Source organism: Ochotona curzoniae, unplaced genomic scaffold (assembly GCF_017591425.1).
Source record: "Ochotona curzoniae isolate NIBS_2020 unplaced genomic scaffold, NIBS_Ocur_1.0 contig_3520, whole genome shotgun sequence".
Taxonomy (NCBI): domain Eukaryota; kingdom Metazoa; phylum Chordata; class Mammalia; order Lagomorpha; family Ochotonidae; genus Ochotona; species Ochotona curzoniae.
In genome coordinates this window covers 9,669,070-9,691,091 of record NW_024465894.1, presented here as the reverse complement: position 1 = coordinate 9,691,091, position 22,022 = coordinate 9,669,070, and the positions used below count along the sequence as shown (strand labels likewise).

The 22,022-nt window shown below is 54.2% G+C and overlaps 1 protein-coding gene across 3 annotated transcripts in view; it reads left to right on the top strand.

Moving 5' to 3' along the window:
• Window positions 1-22,022, top strand: part of PLCG1 (phospholipase C gamma 1) — a 31,435-nt gene that overhangs the window by 4,436 nt on the left and 4,977 nt on the right. For 2 of the 3 annotated variants that reach the window (XM_040981464.1, XM_040981466.1), the window contains exons 2-23: window positions 12,747-12,899; window positions 13,008-13,101; window positions 13,248-13,295; window positions 14,898-14,982; window positions 15,080-15,163; window positions 15,384-15,418; window positions 15,536-15,608; window positions 15,690-15,791; window positions 15,974-16,092; window positions 16,179-16,264; window positions 16,340-16,460; window positions 17,124-17,292; window positions 17,441-17,563; window positions 17,647-17,748; window positions 17,831-18,018; window positions 18,311-18,511; window positions 18,588-18,707; window positions 18,802-18,982; window positions 19,845-19,922; window positions 20,640-20,743; window positions 21,213-21,309; window positions 21,538-21,607. In XM_040981464.1, coding sequence (XP_040837398.1) covers window positions 12,747-12,899; window positions 13,008-13,101; window positions 13,248-13,295; window positions 14,898-14,982; window positions 15,080-15,163; window positions 15,384-15,418; window positions 15,536-15,608; window positions 15,690-15,791; window positions 15,974-16,092; window positions 16,179-16,264; window positions 16,340-16,460; window positions 17,124-17,292; window positions 17,441-17,563; window positions 17,647-17,748; window positions 17,831-18,018; window positions 18,311-18,511; window positions 18,588-18,707; window positions 18,802-18,982; window positions 19,845-19,922; window positions 20,640-20,743; window positions 21,213-21,309; window positions 21,538-21,607 — 2,433 coding nt within the window. Of the gene's footprint in view, window positions 1-3,102; window positions 4,173-12,746; window positions 12,900-13,007; window positions 13,102-13,247; window positions 13,296-14,897; window positions 14,983-15,079; window positions 15,164-15,383; window positions 15,419-15,535; window positions 15,609-15,689; window positions 15,792-15,973; window positions 16,093-16,178; window positions 16,265-16,339; window positions 16,461-17,123; window positions 17,293-17,440; window positions 17,564-17,646; window positions 17,749-17,830; window positions 18,019-18,310; window positions 18,512-18,587; window positions 18,708-18,801; window positions 18,983-19,844; window positions 19,923-20,639; window positions 20,744-21,212; window positions 21,310-21,537; window positions 21,608-22,022 lie in introns of those variants that run through there. The other variant, XM_040981465.1, reaches the window with a different exon arrangement.

Genomic DNA, 22,022 nt, shown 5'->3' with positions numbered 1-22,022 from the left:
TAAGACAGACTTGGAAGTGTGTAATATGGGTGCCTTAATAAGTTCTATACATTAAAAAAAAAAAGTAAAAAAAAAAAAAGTTCTATACAGCGAGCTCTGTGAGTGCCTAGGAGAATGCCAAGCCAAGGATCTCACGGGAGAGAAGTCCTTTGGCGGGGCTCCAGGAGCCGGGTGGTTGCCGGTACTGTGTCTGAGGGACTGGGCACATGTTTGGCATGGTGGGGGTGAGGGTAGGAAATGCTGCCGTGCATTGTCCAGCGTGCTTTGTGGGCCACCCCCATCTTGTAGGCCAGGGGAGCCAGCTACAGTGGGACTGACGTGTAGCAGCGATCCGTCAGGGAGGTGCTGGGAGGGAGGCGAGCAGTGAGTGACTGATGCAGGACCAGGCCTCCTCCCCGAGACGGGCCGGGACAGCGGTGGTCACGGCAGACACTCAAGTTTAGCAGTTTTGTGTTGTGGCTCTGAACTTGGACGGTTGGGGTCATAATCCTGTCGTGCAGCTTGCTTGTTGTGACCTTGAGTGTGTCACTACCTCTCTGGTATTCTCATCTGTAAGAGGGAGATGATAATAATAATAAATAGGACTGACATGTTTCACTTGATCTTAGCCAAAAGGCCGAGAAGCGATAGATAGGACTGACATATTTCATAATGTTTTTGTGAAGATTCGGCGAGAATCTGGAGAGTGCTTGGCAAGGAGTTGGGCACAGCATACCTGATCAGTGAATGGGCGCTCTGACTACAGGGAGACAGGAGTCCCCAGCAAGACCTGCTAAGGAGGAACTAGGAGACAGGAGTCCCCAGGAAGTCCTGGAAGGAGGAACTAGGACGGATCTGTTGTGTTGAGGGCTGATGCCTCACCGTCAGGCTCTCTGAGGGCAGACAAGGAGACCTGCCCATCGCCCCATGCCCTCGTGCAGCCCTGGGCAGGGCCTCTCTTGAGGCTTTTATCTGGTGACAGGGTCATGGCTGGAAGCAGCTGTGTCACCCTGAGGGGTGAAAATGTCACATCAGCATCATCCCGAGGGTCCACCCCAGAGAAGTGCCATCTTCCGGGGGACTGTGACGGGGCTGCCTCTGCCACCGCTGTCTGCCAGCCTCTGTTAACTCCATCTCACTCTGGGGGACGTGGCTTCCTAGAGACCACAGACCTGAAGTCAGAGGAAGTGAAACCTGAGGTCGCAAAGCCTGGGACGCTGTTTGGTACTAAGACACTGTTTTGTTCTCCCCTAACCCCGTTCTGCATTTCCTCCCACCAAACTGGAAAAATCGGTGGCAGGTTTTGAGAGGAGTTATAGGAGAGCTGAGTGTGAGATAGGAGCTGGGGAGTCTTGTGGTGCTGCTTGGGCCAAGCTGTTCAGAGTCATGTGGCGCCCTGCTTCCCTGGGGGCGCTCTCAACGGGCGGCAGAGCCAAGGTCCCAGAGTGGCCATGGGCAGCTACCGTCCACCGAATGGTACCCATCAGATGGAAACAGTTGTAGGGACTGGAGGTTTGTCCTTAGAGCTACTCAGACTTGGGTTTGCGTCTCAGCCCCTCCTGTAACTTAGGTAATGTTGCTTGAATTTATCTGAAACTGATCTTAGCTGTTAAAAATAAATTCTTCACAGAATTATATATTAGTAATGAAATGAAATGAGATTGTGGAAACTTGAATTAAAAAATAAGTTTCTTTTTGATGCAAAAATTTCAGTTCCATGCCTGGTTTTCCATACTCTGTTTCCTACTTGTTTTCTTTTTTCCTTCCTTGATGTCTGTAGACAGAAGAATGGGGCATCAAAAAAAAAAATTTTTTTTTTAAGTAAAGCATTGGGAGTTACTGGAATATTTCCTCATCTATTTTATTGTTGAGTTTCGCAGCCATCCCGGAAGCCGAGAGAGGGTAGGAATTATTATCAGCCTTCCCCACCTCCCCCAGAGGCCACCAGAGGCCCCAAGGTGCTCACACAGTAAACTGATGGCCGAGACTAGAGTTTCTGAGACCTGCTACAGGCCGTGATGCTAGAGGAATTAGTACTCTGTGTCAGTTTATTCCTCCACTGTGGATAGAAGATGGACCACTCTGCAGAACCAAAAGCATTTCAGTTTTGTTTCAGTAGAGACACTGCGACATTTGACTCTGTTGTGCCTTGCAGCTACGTGTTTGAGTAGCACTGGCTTTCCTCCCTGAACTAGCTGGACTCATTGCCTCCATTTTAGAGCCTCGTCTGCCCTGATGCTTGCCGCACCTCACTGTGGATATGCTCGGCTTACCCAGATCCTTTCCACATAAGGTACGGCTGACTTGATGGTATGGTCAGAGGAACCTTCTCCTCCTGGTATGCTCTTCCCAGTTCATGGTGACAGTTCTGTTAACTCCTCTGCAGGAGATTTTTGGGAAACTGGGACTCTGTGCCCCGAATGCTGCAAGCTGAGCTCTTCCAGGATCCTCTCATGATAGACGCATGCACGCCTCCTTTCCAGTTCTCCCGGATTCACTACGGGCTCAGATGACGTGTCAGGCGCACCAAGATGGACAGGATGGCTGAAGCCTCTGGCTGGTGGGAAATCTTCAGCCTGGTTCACTTTCCATCTCGACAAAAGCCACTCTTTTCCTTAAAAACAACAATACCAGGGTTGGGTGGTGTAGTTGGGATGTGGGTACCTGCATCTCTCACTGAGTGATGGATTCAAGTACTGGCTCTATTTCTGTTTCAGCTTTTGGGAGACAGCAAGTAATGTTTGGGTCTCTGTCACCTACGCTGGAGACCTGGATTGGGTTCTTGGCTCCCAGCTGTGACCTGGCTCGCGCCCAACCAGTTGTGGGCATTTGGGAAAATGAACCAGTGGATGAGTGCACTCTGTCTCTCTCAAAAGTGAAAACAAAACCCAAAGAGACAAACCAGCTTCCTGGGGCCTAGTGGCTCACCGAAACAAGTGACATACTTCCCTGGCATTAGACTCTGGCACTTGCTAGTAGCTGTGCCAACCACTGTGTCGTCTAATAATGAAAAAATAGTAAATGCATGTGGCAAGGGCCATGAAGGAAATGAGCAAGAGACCTTATCAGGCAGGACAGGGGGAGTATGAACATCTGTCTCTAGACAGCAAAGGTTCACGGCCCCTGCGTGCATCATGTGCCACACCACTGTCGCTGCCCAGTGGCCACAGTGGCTCTGCGCAGGGCCCAGATGAGCTGTGCGGCTTGGGCTGCGGAGAGGGAGATGGGGAGATTACTTTCTGTGAAAGGGGGATGGGAGTGGCAGGAGTGACTGCTGTCGTGATGGAATAGGTGCAGCCCTGGCTTGGTTGTCATTTCCCTGCCTCGGCCCTAAATCCTTGCCCTGGTTTGAGCCGGCCCTGAGCCTTGTCTGTCGTGGCTGTAATATCCTGCCCTGACCCTCTGGAGAACGTCTCTGCCTCTCCTCACGCCTTCTCCCCAGAGTGCTTTTTCTGGCTATGCTGGAGCCTCCAGATCGAGTCGGAAGTCCAGATGCACGAGGCCTCCCAAGAGTAAGAGCAGAGTGAGAAGGCGGTGACTGCTCCCGCTGGGGGAAGAAGCAGTGGGGACAGTGGAGTTGGTGGCTTTGCTGGAGGGGAGGGGTTCAGAGGGACTCATCTCTGCTTGCATTCTAGTTTAGCTTGAATGTTCTCTCACCCTCCCCTCACAAGACTAGTCTTTTGAGGTGATGCTTGGCTTGCTCTTAGAGGCTGTAATGGCTCCGCGCCAGACACAAGCACTAACTCTCCCCACTCCTCACCTCCGAGGAGCCACGCCCATCCTGGAGGAAACGGGGAGGGGCTCCTTTTTATAGCGCACATGTAGGCTTTGTGTATGGGCTCTGCTGCTTCCTTCCGGCCCTGGCCCTTCCCGGTATTGGCTGGTGGCCCTGGCTTCAGCAATACTCAGGATGCAGAGTAAATGGGGTGGGGCCTTCTCTACAGAAGGTCGGCATTGCCTTACTGAGCCGAGGCCTGCCACAAAGGAGGACGGAATTAGGAAGCAAGAAAGGAGGCCGCCCAATCTTTCATCCTGGGAAGTTTGCACTCTGGAATGTGGAAGTGTGTGCGCACACACATACACACCAGAAACGTGAAAACCCAGGACTGGCAGGAGACCGAGGTGCCCAAAGTGCTGCAGGCGAAGCCTGAGGGGCCTGAGAAGGGAGAGCACAGTGGGCCCTGCAGAAGCAGGTAAAGGGGTGAGCGGACCTTCCATCTGATGATTCTGCTTTGGCAGTTAGAACATCTCCAACCTTATAGTTAAGGTTTGCTCTGTATTGGGAGTTGAAGAACTTGCTTGCACATGCCGCTGCCGGAGGAGGCAGTAACGGCGGCCGGAGAGGCGATGGGCTTTGGGCCACGTGGGACACTCTTCTCCCGTCTTTCTCACCGTGTTACCGCTAATCTGACACTCAGTCCCAGGTCCCTGTTATTTCCGTGTGGGAGGGAGACCTTGTGTTTTTCTTCTTTTTCCTAACCCGTTCTATTTCCTCTGCCCTGAGGGAAGGCTCTACAGGGACAGTGCAGCAAGAGTCCTGGCTTGTTAGAGCCTCCCTAGCTAGTGAGCACAAGACTGGGCACCATCAGCTGCATCATATTTTTCTCTCTCCACAAATACTTAACTGTGCTCCTGTGAGACACGGTGCAGCGAAGATGGCAGACGTGGCTCGTGCCTTCAGGTGGTTTGCCCTCTAGTGAACAAGATGGCCTCAAAAATCCCTGCGCAAACGACCGCTGTGATGAGTGCGGTAAAGCAGCAGCGCGGGCGGGACGCAGCCTGGAACCTGTCCCACTCTGCCCTCTTCTCTTGGCTGTACTTGGCTGCTTCCAACAGAACCCAAGGCAGTCCAGGGGACAGGCCTAGGGCACAGTCCTGGCTCTGAGATAATGGCTTTGGCACTTAATCCATTGCCTTAAAAAAAAAAAAAAAAAACAAAAAGCTTTTTATTTATTTGAAAGAACTACAGAGAGATGTCTTCCATTCACTGGTTCACTCTTCAAATGGCTGCAACATCTTGGGACTGTGCCATGCTGAAGCCAGGGACCAGGAGCTTGTTTCAGGTCTTCACGTGGGTGCAAGAGCCCAAACACTTGGGCCTTTAGCTGCTTTCCCAGGCATGTTAGTAGGGAGCTAGACTGGGAGTGGGGCAGCCAGAACTCAAACCGGCACCTTTATGGGATCCCAGTGCCGCGGGCAGTGGTTTACCCTGCTATGCCATAGCACTGACTTCTCCACTGTCGTTCTGAGTGCATTAATTATCCAGCCCGTGCTCATTTTTGTCCCTTGGGAAATGGGTCTGCTGCTACATATTTCGTGGTGTAAGGATGACATGAGGCAGTCTTGTCAGGAGCTTTACACTGTGCCTGAGCGAAGTGCACATGCAAGCAGTGAGTGACAGGGTGCCAGGTGCCCTCCCTTGCCAGCCAGCAGTTGACGGCTTCGTCGTCCGTGTATCTCGGCTTCTCACAGTGTTTGTCCACGGACTTCCATTTTACAGAATCTGTCTAACAGGAGGTGCATGTCTGATTCTTTCCGCCACATTCAAGCTCCATGAGATATTTGTATTCCAATTTTTAGCTTAGCAGAATACTTTCATAGAGGTCCCTAATCAACATGGTTAATTGTGAATGGTAAAGACACCAGGACTTTTTTGATAATTGGATTTGGGAAAGTAGTAATGGCAAAACAGGAAACGGTAAGGATGATTTAGAAATTCGTAGTTTATTCAGCTTTTTGAATAGAGATTCTGTTAGCTAACCTAAGAGGCATTGCAGCAAGCAATGATGAGAGAAGACAGTGTTTGATTTTGAAATGTTTTGAATGATGAATAGATATGAACGGCAAGTACCCAGTTGATTTAAGGGTTCTGAAGCTTAGTGGCTAGGATTAGGCTGGAAATGCGTGCTTGCTGCTTTCCAGTGGGCGTTTCCAGAGGCCATTAAAGCTGTGGGCATGGCTGTCATTGATTAGGCAGAAGGCCAGGCACCAGAGGGGACACCTTGGCCTGAGTCTTGTCTAACGGACTTACTTAATGGGGCCTAGACCCATAGCAGATAAAGAGGCAGGGAAGCCAGACAAGGTTGTCAGGAGAACCGGGGGCAGAGCTGCACGTGAGAGGGAGACATGGTCAGGAACGAGGGTAGTAGAAGTGATTTCTATCCAGAGCTCTGGTTCTAAAAGGGACCCAAATATCCTACAGAGGGCATCTTTGATGGGCCTTTTGAAATTTAGACAGTCCTGGGGGATCCAGCCCCGGGTGCTCCAGTGTCTCCTACAGCCATGTGACTAGGAGTCATCTTGGCTTGGGCAGCAAAGTTGGGGAAAGGCACCTTTCTCGGCTGCAGCTTCCTTAATGTGTCAGCCATGATGCTGTAACATGTTCTTGGTGCGTCAGACTCTCCTGTTGGCCTCCATGATCCCTTTGTGCAGCGTGTGCAGATTAGCACTGAGCCCTGACTTTGGCAGAGCTCGTGAGGCTTCCCCTGTACTCAGCACCACCGACCACCTCCCCAGGGCCCCCTCTTTTTGCTGACCTCACAGTTATCTACTTACCCATATGTTTCCCCAGGACCCAGCCCAGGGCCAAGCATGCAGTAGATAGAAGCCTAATAAATGATCAGATGATAGAATGAGAGAATAAAATGAACAGATGACTGCTGGGCTCTCTTCCAGCGTTGAGTTCTCTGGGTGGGGCCTCCTCTCCCTTCCTTCCTTCCTTTGGGGCCTTGCCATGCTGTTCCTACAGGTCCTAGCAAGAGGACATCTGCCTGTCTGGATGGTGGGAAGGCTTGCTCACTGTGACTGCCCCACGTTTTCTCTTGCATGCCCAATATCAGGGGTGGCAGCTGTTGTGGGACCCTGCAGAGGGCACCATTACAAGCCCATTTAGATTCCCCGTTTGCTCATTGTTCCAGAGAGAAGATTTGTCTAGAATTTATCATGTATGTGATTTATATATTGTCCAAGATACTGTACAGCTGGGACCTGAAATGACTCGTTTGTGGCAGTACAAGGTCCTGTGTAGGGGGATCCCATGGACCTCCATCCTGCTGTCTAAATGGGCTCCTCCTGTTGACCATGGTGGGAGAAGGCCAGGTGCCAGGCCAGGTCCAGCTGCTCATGGCCAGATGTTTTGGGGAACAGACTCTGAGCTCTTCTCTTATGGGTTAACTTGGACTCCTGGTGCATATTCCTGACAGGTACAGAGAGCCATGTATGTCTGGTTCCCTGTGAAGGGCGACCTGCAGTGCCTTGCCTGCCTATCCTGCCCCGACAGGGACTTGTAAAGGAAACTGGGGAAAGAGTAGCAGAGATACGGGGCCAAGAATGGTCCAGGAGAGTGCCATTAGCTGTTGCTTCCTCTTGGAACTGTCCATGTCCATATCTCAGCTCCCCTCATCCTTCCCTGTGCCCTAGCTCCATAGTTTTCTTTGCATGGGAAGTGGCATGTTAGGAAGGAAGGCCCATTGGTCTGAAGGTGATGGATCAAAGGTCTTTTTGCCTCCAAATCTTAACCCAGGAAGGTGTGGGTGCTCAGGAAGCCATGCTTCTCTTATAGTTCTGTGGTGGGTTTTTTGTTTGTTTGTTTCCCCCGAGGTCTTACTAGCATTTCATGGTTCCCAATGGCTGCAGAAACCTTTTTGTAGGAACTTGCTAGTGTTTTCCTCAGGGGTCACATTCTGTCCAAAATGTGATCCTTTTTCTGTCCTTGTAGCCCATCAACAACTGCACTGTGTCTTTGTGGTGGTTACTCAGCTTTTGTGGCCCTGCTGCACCACCTCTTCCAGGAAGTCATCCCTGATAACATCTTTGAACATCTGTAGCCTTTGGTGCCTTTTTAGAGAATTAGCTCTAAGTGCTCTGTGAACCCTGTTTTGTTTGTTTTTAAAGATTTATTTATTCATTTGAAAAAGCAGAGGGATTAATGGTGTGTGTCTGTGTGATCTTCCATTTGCTGGTTCACTCCCCAAATCTGTAGCAGCCAGATCTGCTAGAACAGGCCCAAGCCAGGCGCTAGGAACTCCACCGTGGTCCCCCACACGGGTGCCAGGGTCCAAGTACTCAATACTCTTCTACCTTCCCAGGCTCTTTAGCGGGAAGTGAGGTTGGAAACAGAGTAGCTGGGACTCAGCCAGCATTCTGATAGGGATGCTGGGGTCATAAGCTATGACATAACCTACAGCCTGTTAAACCTTTTAAGTCCTCTTTGGTGCCTGCATTTGTGTTTGATTGACAGTCAACGGAGAGAAGAGTCAAATTTGGTGTCTTCACTGAGGAAGTTGATGAGTCAGTGGCTTCGACACTGGAGGTACCAGCAGGTATGACATGCTGATGGACAAGAGGGGGTGTGCAGTGAGCCACTGGACTGGACCAGCTGGGGCCGAAGTGAGAAGAGCAGAGTGGCAGGTACTCTACCAGACATGATCCCTCCAGCCTTTTCTGTCAGAGCTATGAAGACCCTGCAGAACTGTGTAGTCCTGACAGGTGCAGAACCCCCTATGCATCTGGCTGCCCGTGAAAGGAGGTCTGCACTACAGTGCCTGCCTACCCTGCCCACCCCACTGGACTTGGACCTTCGTGAGGGCTGGGCTTCCCCCCACCTTCCTCCAGGAACACCAGTGGGCTGAGGAGATTTGGGTCCACAGCCCCTAGCCCACAGTCAAAGCCCCTAGGAAGGAAAGGATCTGATCAGATAATATTCACTTACCTCTTTCAAGCTCTTTGGAACTTAAAAGGTTTTTCATATTTATCATGGGTTGTAGTTTTTAAAAATTACAACAATTCTTTTATAAGTGCATTTTTAAGTGGATAGCTTTTACTGTAACTGACAGCAATCAACTAATGCACTTTATGAAGGGAAAGCCCTTTCGGAAAAGGTGTAGTTCATGCCCAGAAATGTGTGGAATGTGTCATTTCCTTCTGTTTTTATTGTGGTTTTCGTGGTCATCTTATTTTGGAGACATACTGTTGCATATGTCATCTTGGTCCTTTCTGATAAAATCGCTTTTGTGTCTCATTCTTGTCTGGCATCTCACTGTAGTCCAACAAAGGAGTGGGGGAAAGGAGTGAGAGCCCATTTTGCAGATGAAAAAAATGAGATTCTGAGCTTCTTGTCCACCTGCCAGGACCTTTGCCCATGGTACATCACACCCTTCCTAGCTGTTGGGTGATTGATGGGCCAGTAAACTTGGGGGACCTATCCCTGACCCTAACATATTGGGCTGTTGGGTAAGCTTTGTTGATGGCGGCGATACAATTTACATAATTCCCCACCAAGAAGATACTTGGATCTGATTTAGGGCCTTAGATTTGATGGGTTCCCCTACCTCTTTCTAGCACTCTTGTAATTCGGCCTCCTGGGATGGGATTATTGGCTATCAGAGACTGTACTCTGAGGAGCCCTGAAGAGAGCTAGCATCTACTGTTGCTGTCCTCTTTGTCCTTGCTGGGATTCTTGCGGTCCTGGAACCTGTTTGGGCTTCGGGAATACTGTTCTTTTTCACATCCTTACCGTGGTTGAATGAGATAGTTGTCTGTCCTGCACTGGACAGCAGGAGAGCTGACAGCAGTCCTGCAGCTTGGCCTGATGGGGTAGGGAGCAGAAGGAAGCCCTGCCTTCAGAAGAGCTAGATACATAGATGTTTCCTCATGGACATTATCTCCTTTCCCCAGCTCTAGACTGGCTGCTGCCATTTAGTTGACCCCCTGATAGCCCTGCCTGCTGTCCTGGGAGTGGGGGCTGCTCTTCTGCTGAGGCAGGTTCTCAGCCAGCCTTGAGAACTGCCTGGCTTCACAGCTCCCAAAGTGCTTGGGATGCATTTCTGTGGGGGCGGGAAGTAGCACAGGATGTGGCTTTCGAGAATCTAGTAAAAGTGGCTCAGCTTTTGCCAGATCCTCGTTGGCTTGACGGGGTTGGAGGACAACAGGACTAGGCTCATGCCTCCCTCCTGGAGGAAGTACAGGGACCAGATCTGGCAGGTGTGTGAGCTTGGGAGCATGGAGTGGTTGTCCTCAACCCTGCCGTGCCTACCTGGTTCCTGTCTCAGGCAGGTGCCTGTGTTGCTCTCGGTCTCAGTGGAAATGAGCACAGGGCAGGCTGGAAGTTCAGCCTAGGACTTGATGGCTGGCTCTTACAGATGTGTATTGCTTAGCAGTTGCCCCTGGACTGGCTGTCCGGCTGCCTGCCAAGTGAGGCCCACATCACTGGATTACTTCTAAAGCCTGGCAGGCAGCTGAGAGGAAGGGCTCCTGCTCTGGGCCACCCAGGCCCTGGCCTGTATGCGTTGCTGCGCATGTGTGGGCACGCACACGCCTTCGTGAAAAGGTGTAGGAGGGGGTGACAGTGACCTGCACCGGAAGCATGCTGGTTTCTGTTGCAAAGGACAGAGTTTGTGATTCTGCAGTGTTTGATCTGGGTATTTCCCTTGATGGAAGTTCTTCCTTCCACTCCTGGAACTGTGTCTTGGGCTGGTCTCTATGATCCAATTTGCCTCCCTTCTTTCTACCACAGCATAATGTGTCTTTTATTGGATAGGCAGATTTGCAGAGAAAAGGGGAGACAGAGAAAGTTTTTCCATCTGTTGGCTCACCCCCCAAATGGCCACAGCGGCTAGATCTGAAGCCAGGAGCTTCTTCTGGGTCTCCTACATTCTTGCAGGGTCCCAGGGCCTTGGGCCATCCTCCACTGCTTTCCCAGGCCACAAGCAGGGAGCTGGATGGGAAGTGGAGCAGCTGGGACAAGAAGCTGCACCCATATGGGATGTCAGTACTTATTGGAAGATGATTAACCTGTTGAGCCATCACTCCAGCCCCATAATGTGTCGTTTTAACTCCATCTCATTTCATTGCCCTTTCCCATACCGGTGTACTTGCTCTTTTCATTTGTTCATTGAATCACTCAGCAATCACTGGAGATGATCTGTCTGGCCTGGGAGAAGCGAGCAGCATGCATTCATGTAGTAGTCATCAAGAATGGGTTGACTACGCAAAGGAGCTTCTCGGTTGGCTCTTTGAGGGGAGAGGATGCCCCCTGGTAGGCATTCTTAGGCCAGGGACCAGGGTGAAATGGGGACAGGAAGGCTGTGTTTGTCGTTGCCCTAGGTCTGGCTTAGTATGGATGAAGCAGAGAAGATGGGAGGGTAAACGCTGGGGAGCCACCATTAGAAAGAACCGTAAAGAGCAGAAAAGGAGCATGTTCTCTTGAAGTTGGCATCGGGCAGTCTGGGGAGGTGGGAAGAGTGTGGAGGAATAAGAACAATGTTTCCTGAGGAGGATGGCTGGTTAGTGAGAATGCAGGGGCAGGAAAGGTGGGGCTCTCGGCAACAGCGGGTGGAGGTAGGCTGGATGCTCAGGGGATGCAGATTGGGCCTGAGTAGAACCAGGAATGCCATGGCAAGGGATCTGCCCTGCCCAGTGTTCCAGTTGGGATAGACAAGGCCTGTGCAACTGAGGCTAGAGGAACAGCACAGGAGGATAAAGAGCCTAGGAGGTTTGGACCCACAGGGCAGTTGACACAGGCTGGGTGTAGTTTGACCTGAGAGCTGCTGGGATTGGGACTGGCCAACTGGTGTTCCACATCTTCCAGACTAATCTGAGTTTACGGCACCGGAAGAGGCCCCAGAGCTGAGGCAGTGCCCAAGTGTGATGTCTGTTGGCCAAGCCGGGGATCCTCCGGTGCTGTTCTGTCTGTCGTCTTTTCTAGGGTCCCAGCCAGCCCTCCTCGGTGTTGGGTTTCTGCAGGTGTTCCGACACTGGGTCCCGGGCCACATGCAGTGCTGGTGCTTCTAGCTATGGTGACTGTGAGCTCACCCGCATTTCCTGAGGCTCTTGCCACACATGTGGCTGGGGGAGGGGAGGGCGGTGGCATGGCAGAAGCGTTATGCCCCTGCTGAGATCCCACACTGTGGACCTGAGTTAGCGTCAGGGTTCTGGTCCTGCTGGTCTCACCCTGGAGTTCACGCCTGTGTTTTCCCCTACCAAGCCTTCTAAAGAAATTCATTCAAGCGCTTTGCATTACACAAGACAGTAAAACTGAGACTGAATAAATTAGTTCCTTGGTATTATCTCTGGTTCTCTCTCCACTTAGTGGCTGTGGTACAACAGGTGGTGTGCTGCCCGGGGCTGGGGGAGTGCAGGGGCGGCAAGGAGTGCCCCCTGATAGCCGGTAGGGAAGTTTGAGCCCAGGACTTGCCGCACTTTTGAACAGTGTTGCCCCGGGAGTGGTTAAGCCTCTTGCTGATATTGTGTGAGGCTGTCCTTAGGAGGTGGGCCATCTCAGGAGTGTGCCAGTTCCCTGAGCCTGGGCCTGCTTTCTCCCTGGGATCCTGAGACCCATGTGGACTTGTCCATTGCAGCCCTGCCCCTGGTGGGGTGTGCTGTGTGTCAGGAAGTGATCCTCACAGAACAGCTCTGGTTCTGTTGTTCCTCTGGAGTCTAGTTCCTTTCCAGGTCACAGCGTCCACCTGTTCCCGGTGAGAGAGCACAGATGGGGGAGGTCTCCACAGGGAGCGCCCTACCCCCCAGGTGGCCTGCTCTGACCTGTCGGTCCTTAGCCAAGGCCTGTGCTTGGACTCGGCCCAGCTGTCTCTTCTCACCTAGGGTGACTGAGCGCTCTTGGCTCTATGCCTGGAGGTTGAGAACAGGACAGCGTCTTTGTGATCCTTTTCCTGAGGGAGAATATGCTAGAAAGTGAGGATGCTGGGCTGCCCTTGGTGGTGACCCTGGGCGATTCCAGCCTGACGTCAGCCTCCTCACTACCTTCCTAGTTGATATTCGTGAAATCAAGGAGATCCGTCCAGGCAAGACCTCACGGGACTTTGATCGCTATCAAGAGGACCCTGCTTTTCGACCAGACCAGTCGCACTGCTTTGTCATCCTCTATGGGATGGAATTCCGCCTGAAGACCCTGAGCTTGCAAGGTGGGGATCTGAGGGCTGGAGGAGGTGGGGTGGTTAAGAAGAGCACCTGCTGGTCCCTGGCCCTGTGCCAGATGTGCCCTCTGTTCAGCTGTTCTGTCTTGCTTATAGCAACGTCTGAAGATGAAGTGAACATGTGGATCAAGGGCTTAACTTGGCTGATGGAGGACACGTTGCAGGCGGCTACACCTCTGCAGATCGAGAGGTGAGAATCACTCCTGACAAGGTTGGGGACCTCGGGGCAGGACACAGACTGCAACCTTTGGATGCCCAGACACTGCATGCCCCTCTCCTTCCAGGCCTGGCCCTAGGTAGAGAAGTGGTCCTCACCCTGGCCTTCTCTCCCTCCAGGTGGCTTCGGAAGCAGTTCTATTCAGTGGATCGGAATCGTGAGGATCGGTAGGTACTGTGAATGGGGCAGCGGAGCAATAGCCATGCCTCTGAGCAGCTACCTGGAGAGCCAGGGCCCCCAAACCTGCTGGAATTGGGAGAGAGGAGGGCAGGGGGCTCTGGCACAGGTCAAGGCCTCTGATTGTCCAGAGGGACACAGGAAGCCAAGGGAGGCTCTGAGGAGAGGGGTGTGCTCTGCGCTATGGGGTGTCTGGGGTGGGGGAGCTTCTCCAGCACTCCAGGGAAAGATGAACAGGCTGGGATCAGGGGGTGACGGCAGGAAGTGGCTGAATCTGGCTGTGTTGTGGCTCAAAGATAGAGCCATAAAGATTTTCCTCGCAGATTGGTTTTAGGGTATGAGAGAGAATGGCGTCAAGGGTTAACAGTGCACTTTTGGCTTGAGGGCTAGAAAACAGTGTTGGCAATTCTGTGAGTGGAGCATGTTTAGGGGAAAACCTCAGGGATTTGGTTTGGGGTGTGTGCAGTTTTCTGATGTCCAGAGGTGCTGAGAAGGTAAGAGGGTGGAAAACAGGGGAGAAGTTGGGACCAGGCAGATGCTGTGGAAAGCCATGGTGCGGCTGCTGAGATCGTCTGGGGCAAGTGTGGAAGGGGGAAGCCAGCCACTCCGAGGTGGGAGTCGGGCGAGAAGTTGAGTTTTGGGGGAAGGCTGTGGTGTGACCCCTAGATTTCACCGTGGGAGAGCTGCAGCGGCAGAAGTGTGAGGCTCCGGGACGTGGCAGGGGGCTTCTCAGACTCGCTCCTGGAGTTTTGCGTCAGAAGGAGCAGGGAGAGGCAAGCAGAGCCAGGCCTGTCTTCGGGTGGGAGAAACAGCAAAATGTTGGTGTGCTGATTGAAGGAGCTTACAGGAAAGGCTGGTGATCCAGGCCTTAGATCTTACTGGAAACTGGGAACCCTCACGGCACCTTCCTCCTGGGTGGTTGAGTGAGTAAGGATCCTCGGGGAGAAGCCGAGTCCCCGAGAGGTTTTGGTGCTGCCTGCCAGGCTTTGGGGCTCTCTCCACCTTTCAGGGGAAAAATCCTTTCTCATCCCATCTCGTCTGTCCTGTTGCCAGCTCCAGCAGTCTTGCCTGCCTCTCCCCACGCTGCACAGGGCGTCCCCTGCCCTCTGAGTTCCCTTCCGGGAGAGCGCCCAGGCAGTTTGTCTGGGTCTGCCTGTCTCCTCCTCCCACATTCCTTGTGGCGCTGGTACCTGACAGGGACTGGGGATAACAGGTTCCAAGAAGCGAACTCCCAGCAAGTGAGGCATCCGTTGTCCCCTGCAGGGGCAGCGACCACTCGGAGGGCCTGGAGCGCAGGCTTTAGCAGTGCTGCAAGGAGGGGGGAGGCCTGGAATTTGATTTTTTCTTCTCTCAGGCCTGTCCTGTTTTTACTGAGCCTGGCCACTTCCTGTAAGAAACATGGCCTTCTCTTGGGTCAAATGAGGAAACTGAGGCCCAGAGAAGGAAAAGATTTCCCTGGACCGCCTTATGTTCTGAACCAGTCTCATGTTCAGGTTTCCTTGACAGTACTGTTGACCTGTCCAGCCCAGGTGGGCTTAGTCAGAGGCCATGGAAAGGGGAGGTGGCCGAGGGTGGTAAACCTGTTTCCTCAGAATATCAGCCAAAGATCTGAAGAACATGCTGTCCCAGGTCAACTACCGGGTCCCCAACATGCGCTTCCTCCGAGAGCGGCTGACGGTGAGGACCTCCCGGGGCTGTCTGCAAGTCGGGGGGCCGGGGCAGCCAGGAGCCTCTTGGCCGGGGGTCTGACTGGCCATCCTGCTCTCGGCTGCAGGACCTGGAGCAACGCAGCGGGGACATCACCTACGGGCAGTTTGCTCAGCTGTACCGCAGCCTCATGTACAGCGCCCAGAAGACGGTGCATGAGCCACCCGCCCTCCCCTGCCCTGCCCCGCCTCTCCTCCATCCTCAGCCCTGCTTGCCTCAGCCCTGCTGCCCTGCTTGGGGGCTTTTGGGTGCCATTTCTCTAGCCTTTCTTCTCCTGAGGTCTGTCCCTTGCTGCCCCCACCTCTTCCTGAGAGGCCCTTTCCTGCGTGGCCTCCAAGGACATGCACCTGACCAGGTTCTGTTTCCTGCAGATGGACCTCCCCTTCTTGGAAGCCAGTGCTGTGAGGTTTGTTTTGGAGCAGGGAGGCGGGGTTCTCCTGACCCATGGGGAGCCAGGGGGCCCCTTTCTGTTAGCAGTGCTGCCCAACTGGCTGCCAGGCACTTACCCTTTCTCTCTCTGCAGGACAGGGGAGCGACCAGATCTTTGCCGAGTGACCCTTCCTGAGTTTCAGCAGTTCCTTCTCGAGTTCCAGGGGGTATGGTGGGGCAGGAGCTGGGGCAGGGTCCAGGCTGAGCAGCGGTCCATCCCTGACCTGCGTCCTTCCCCTCCCCATCAGGAGCTCTGGGCCGTCGACCGGCTCCAGGTGCAGGAGTTCATGCTCAGCTTCCTCCGGGATCCCTTGCGAGAGATCGAGGAACCATACTTTTTCCTGGATGAGGTGAGTCCCACGCTTCTCCCCTTCAGTTAGAGAGGAGATGAGAGTGACCAGAATCTATAGTCAGAGGTACCTCCGTGTTACACCTGCTGTCTGCCTTGAGCACCCTCTTTCCCACTCCCGTCTGTCACCCCAGGGCCATGCAGGGGCTCACTTCTGCTTCCCTTCCACTTTGTTCTCAACAGTTTGTCACCTTCCTGTTCTCTAAAGAGAACAGCGTGTGGAACTCTCAGCTGGATGCAGTGTGTCCAGACACCATGAACAACCCTCTCTCCCACTACTGGATCTCATCCTCGCACAACACGTGAGTGTGGCTCCCTCAGCCCTACCTGGCCTGTTAGGAGGGAGAGGGGCTCCCCTGACCACACCTGCTTCTCCTCCCCTGTTCAGGTACCTGACTGGGGATCAGTTCTCCAGCGAGTCCTCCCTGGAAGCCTATGCTCGCTGCCTGCGGATGGGCTGCCGCTGCATTGAGTGTGCGTGGGGGCCGGGAACTGGGGGAGGGGAGGTGGGAGGCCTGCCGCCTTGACTGTAACCATGTTGCTCGCCAGTGGACTGCTGGGATGGCCCAGATGGGATGCCAGTCATTTACCATGGACACACCCTTACCACCAAGATCAAGTTCTCAGACGTCCTGCATACCATCAAGGAACATGCCTTTGTGGCCTCAGAGTGAGTGGAGAGGGAGAACCTCTGGGTGAACTTGGCCAAGATCTCACTCCTGGGGCCAAGGGACTCGCCCCCCACGCCCCTCTCCTTTCATCTTTGCCCTTCCTCCTGGCCTGTCCTCTCTCCTTCTCTGGTCTCCTAAGTGCTCCCTGTTTTCCTGCATCCTTGGCCCACACACTCTCTGGGTCCTTCTGTTTGACCTGCTGAACACATATTGGCTCTTCTCAATCTTAACCCTGGTGTCTTTCAGACACCGACCTGCCAGTTTCTCTCCTTCACCACCTAAACAATTGTCTACATTGACTGCATTTTTCCCTTGATTCCTAATGCCCAACCTGTGATCACTTGTCTTTGTCATCTTCCTTAGGGAATCACCCCAGTAGCTAAATGTGGAGGTTCTTCTCATCCTAAGTGACCTGCTCAGTGTGGCATATTTCTTGTGCTGCTGGGCTAACTAATGACTCCTTCCACAGCAATGGCTGTCCATTAGTTTTTGCTTCCCCCTGGAGAACCCCTCCACTCGGAAGTGGTCATGGCCTGCCTCTTCCATAGACCAGGTCTCCAGGCCCTTGGCGCCAGGATCTTAGTCTGCAAGGCGCTACTGGTGAGCCTTGGACCAGCAGAACTTCAGGGTCTGCGTCACTGTGCTAGTCACCTATCCTGCAGGTACCCGGTCATCCTGTCCATTGAGGACCACTGCAGCATTGCCCAGCAGAGGAACATGGCCCAGTACTTTAAGAAGGTGCTTGGGGACACACTCCTAACCAAGCCTGTGGACATTGCAGCCGATGGGCTGCCCTCACCCAACCAACTCAAGAGGAAGATCCTCATTAAGGTACGGTTGTGGGTGGTGGGGAGGCAGCTGGAGCCCCTCACTCGCAGCCCCTCTTCTAGACCGGGTTTCCAGCTTATGGTCTAGTTCTGGGTAGGGAGATGGCCAGGACTGGGACTGGCATTGCCTTGAGCTCATCTGTACCCCACAGCACAAGAAGCTGGCTGAGGGCAGCGCTTATGAGGAGGTGCCCACCTCTGCGGTGTACTCTGAGAATGACATCAGCAACTCCATCAAGAATGGCATCCTCTACTTGGAGGACCCTGTGAACCATGTGAGAGCCACATGGGCTGTGGATGGCGGGCCGTAGGGGATGAAGGGACCCTGGTTCACAATTTCCCCTTTGGTCTCTTTCAGGAATGGTATCCCCACTACTTTGTTCTGACCAGCAGCAAGATCTATTACTCTGAGGAAACCAGCAGCGACCAGGGCAACGAGGATGAGGAGGAACCCAAGGAGGTAAGGGGTTGGTCCAGGACTTGGGACTAGTGGACTGAGTCCGAATCACTGAGGGTTTTTGCCCTTCCCTTGCTCCTTGCAGGCCAGTGGCAGCACAGAGCTGCACTCCAATGAGAAATGGTTCCACGGAAAGCTCGGAGCAGGGCGGGACGGGAGGCACATCGCCGAGCGCCTGCTCACAGAGTACTGCATCGAGACTGGGGCCCCTGACGGCTCCTTCCTGGTTCGGGAGAGCGAGACCTTTGTGGGCGACTACACGTTGTCTTTCTGGTAATCTGTTGTTGGGGCAGAAGCGTGGGCTGAGTTGGTGTGTGTGTGCAGACTTGGAGTGCCGGAGATAACCACAGCAAACCCCTTGAGCCTGGTTGTCTAGGCTCTGGTGGAGATTTTCTGTGTGTGCGTGTGTGCACAGACACGATGCACGTTTTCCTGTAGGTCTACACCACTCCTGAACTCAGGAAACTACCCTCCTTGCGTGGGACTTGATGCCTCACTCAGGGAGTCACTTGGCTGTGGGATTCTGGTTTCTCACCACCTCCGCCCACTCTCCGTCTTCCTCCAGGCGGAATGGGAAAGTCCAGCACTGCCGTATCCACTCGAGACAGGACGCCGGGACCCCCAAGTTCTTCTTGACAGACAATCTTGTCTTCGATTCCCTCTATGATCTTATCACACACTACCAGCAAGTTCCCCTGCGTTGCAATGAGTTTGAGATGCGTCTGTCAGAGCCAGTTCCACAGACCAATGCCCACGAGAGCAAAGAGTAAGGGGAGGCGGGGGAGGCAGGGAGGGCTGAGGCTGTGGCTGGAGCTGCTGGGCCTGACTCTGCTTGCCCTCAGGTGGTACCACGCAAGTCTGACCAGGGCACAGGCTGAACATATGCTGATGCGCGTGCCCCGTGATGGAGCCTTCCTGGTGCGGAAACGGAGTGAGCCCAACTCCTATGCCATCTCCTTTCGGTGAGGGCATAGCCTGGGGTGCCAGAGGCAGGGCAGGGCCTCTCCTAGGGGCCTAAGCTGTGGGTACCCTGTGTGACTCTACTGTCTTCTGAAGGGCTGAGGGCAAGATCAAGCATTGCCGCGTCCAGCAGGAAGGCCAGACAGTGATGCTGGGGAACTCGGAGTTCGACAGCCTTGTGGACCTCATCAGCTATTATGAGAAGCACCCACTGTACCGTAAGATGAAGCTCCGCTATCCCATCAACGAGGAGGCACTGGAGAAGATTGGCACAGCTGTGAGCAGGGGTCGGGGTAGGGGGGGACGTGGCCAGGGTGCCAGGAGAGACTCAGAATCTGACTACGGGCGACCATCCAGGTGGGCCCTGTGTATGACTAGGGGCCACAGTTGAGTGTCAGGGGTGGCCTGGAGAGAGAGACTTCCAGGCCATGTCAGCGGGGAGTGGTGGACACTCAGCAGAAGGATCCCGTGAGCCACGGCTTGGGGTGAGGTGGTCCTGGTGCTCACAAGCACGGGAAGCTTACTCAGCCAGTCCTGGCTTAAGCTCTGTCCCAGGGCAGAGAACAGCAGGTTACACGGGCATGGTTGAACAGTCTGTCTCGGGCTGGTGTACAGGGTGTGGGGGAGGGAAAGGTGAGGGCCCTGGACTAAGGTCACGTCTTGGATAGGAGGAAGGCACCTAGCACAGGAGATGAGTGGAGTGTTGTCATCAGTGGACTTGGAGTGATGTGTCCACTGCTTAAGTCCACTGGTTCCATGGGCACTCAGGTTGTTTGTGAGGGGAGAGGCAGGAGGAATATGCTAGAATGGGGAAAGTTCTGTGTGACTGGACTCGGCAAAGAAAAGGCTGAGTTAAGTGGGGCCTGCTGGGGACCCACCTACAGAATCCAACCACAGAAGCAGTTGACATTTGGACCTTCAGGGGCCCATCGACAGGTTTTGCGGTCAGGGTAGGCATCGATGAGAATGTGGTGTTGGCCATCTTCCCTGAGGCTGGGGGACCATAGCGGGTCAGGTGCCACTGAGAGGGGCAGACTTAGTGACCTGGTGAGGGCTACATGGGGAGGTGGGCAGTGAGAACGTACAGCTGCTTTTCCTGTCGGGCCTGTCAGACACTAACGGGTACCATTGGTTTCCAGGAGCCCGACTACGGGGCCCTGTATGAGGGCCGGAACCCTGGCTTTTACGTGGAGGCAAACCCTATGCCGACTTTTAAGGTACAGGTCAGGCCTGTGGGCACAGGAAGCTGGGGGTGGGGTCCCCAGCTGCCTGGGGTTTGCATTTGTGTGTTCCGGGTCCATCTGTGGTCTTGGTAGGGAACTGGTGGTTGTGGTTTTCCGAGGCTCAAGAGGTTGTGAGAGACATGTGGTTGGTGAAGAACCGCAGTGCTCTCAGGCCCGCCCTACCCCTCAGCCCCCGTCTCTTGGTCAAACTGACCCTTCCAGTCGGCAAGGCCCCAGTTCCCCGGGAGTAGCGGGAGGTGGGAGGCACGCCAGCCGGTCATTCCCTGGCCTCATGGAACCCAGCAGGCGGAGTCCTCCTTTCTGCCCTGGGGTGAGGGAGCCTGTGCCCTGTTCTTCGGGGTTCTCAGAAGGGTCTTCCTCTTCTCAGAGGTGAGGAATGTAGAGTCCCAACTAACCTAAACTCTGTTTAGGTCTTAGGGAGGTGCCCAGGGCGGCCACAGAATCCCTCACATCCATTCAGGTTCCTCCAGTGGCCTGGGGTCGAGCTTGCAGGTTTTTGGTGGGCCCTGGAGCTTTCTTGGCAGAGGCCTTGCCTCTCCCAGGCCATATCTGCCTGCCTCCTTAGAGGGCAGTGGTGATAGCTCTGTCTAGGGCTCCTGACAGTGGCAGGAGCTGAACATACGTGTACCTGCCTGCGAGGCCCAGGGTCAGAAGCTGCTGGGCTCTCACATGGGGCTTCTCACTTTGCAGTGTGCAGTCAAAGCCCTCTTTGACTACAAGGCGCAGAGAGAGGATGAGCTGACTTTCACCAAGAGTGCAATCATCCAGAATGTAGAAAAGCAAGAGGGAGGCTGGTGAGTTTGGGCCTAGGATCGAGAGTTCTGGCAGGGCTGGCTTGGCTGGCACTAAGGGGTGGGGATGTCTGATGACATGCTTTGGGGAAACATCTGTCTCCTGTGGGCACCAGCAGCCTGGCTTAGGAGTGGGGTCACCCTGGTAAAGTATACGCTCCGTGTGGGGGCTGGGGGTGAGTGCTGGGGTTCAGCTCCGTGTGGCGGCTGGAGGTGAGTGCTGGGGTTCAGCTCCGTGTGGGGGCTGGGGGTGAGTGCTGGGGTTCAGCTCCGTGTGGCGGCTGGAGGTGAGTGCTGGGGTTCAGCTCCGTGTGGCGGCTGGAGGTGAGTGCTGGGGTTCAGCTCCGTGTGGGGGCTGGGGGTGAGTGCTGGGGTTCAGCTCCCTGTGGGAGCTGGGGGTGAGTGCTGGGGTTCAGCTCCGTGTGGGGACTGGAGGTGGGTGCTGGGGTTCAGCTCCCTGTGGCTCCCACAGGTGGCGAGGGGACTATGGCGGGAAGAAGCAACTATGGTTCCCTTCAAACTACGTGGAAGAGATGGTCAGTCCAGCAGCCCTGGAACCTGAAAGGGAGGTGAGGCCAGAGCCTTGTGGGATGGATTGTCTGCCTGCACCTGTCACAGTCCCAGGCATGCCTTCACGCAATCACAGCCTGTGTGGCCACGCTCATACTCTGCAGTAGGACCTGTCCGCACTTGGCTGATCCCAGGCTTAATCTAAGATGTAACTGTCACGTATACACAGTGCCTCGGGCGGGACACAGCAGCCACACTGACCATCCCGTGGGTTTTGCTTCCCACAGCACCTGGACGAGAACAGTCCCCTGGGGGACTTGCTGCGGGGGGTCTTGGATGTGCCAGCTTGTCAGATTGGTGAGCCCTGTCCCTGTGTGTGGCTTCCTGCTTGTCGATCCCCTGTGGTTCTTCCTGGTTGCTAAGGAGGGGGGCTGATGGCTAAACCCCCAGAGGCTGCCTGTTGAGCTCTTACCATGCTTTGGATACCACCTTGATGCCTAGGCCCCCTTGGTACCTCCAGACTTGATCCTTGCATGTCCACCCTGTGCCAGGCATCAGAGAGCAGAGCTTCTGGTGGTGGCTGGCATCCATCCCCACGGGCTGGGCCACAGGGGAGGGGCTACTCAGGAGGTGCTCAGGGGTCACGGCCAAGGAATTGGCCTGAATTAGGCAGAGCTGGGTTGGAGCACAGGCCTTCTCCATGCCTGGCAGTGACTGGTCTTGAGCTGCAGTGTCCCTGTTTATGAAATGAGTCTGTACCATGTCCCCCCTC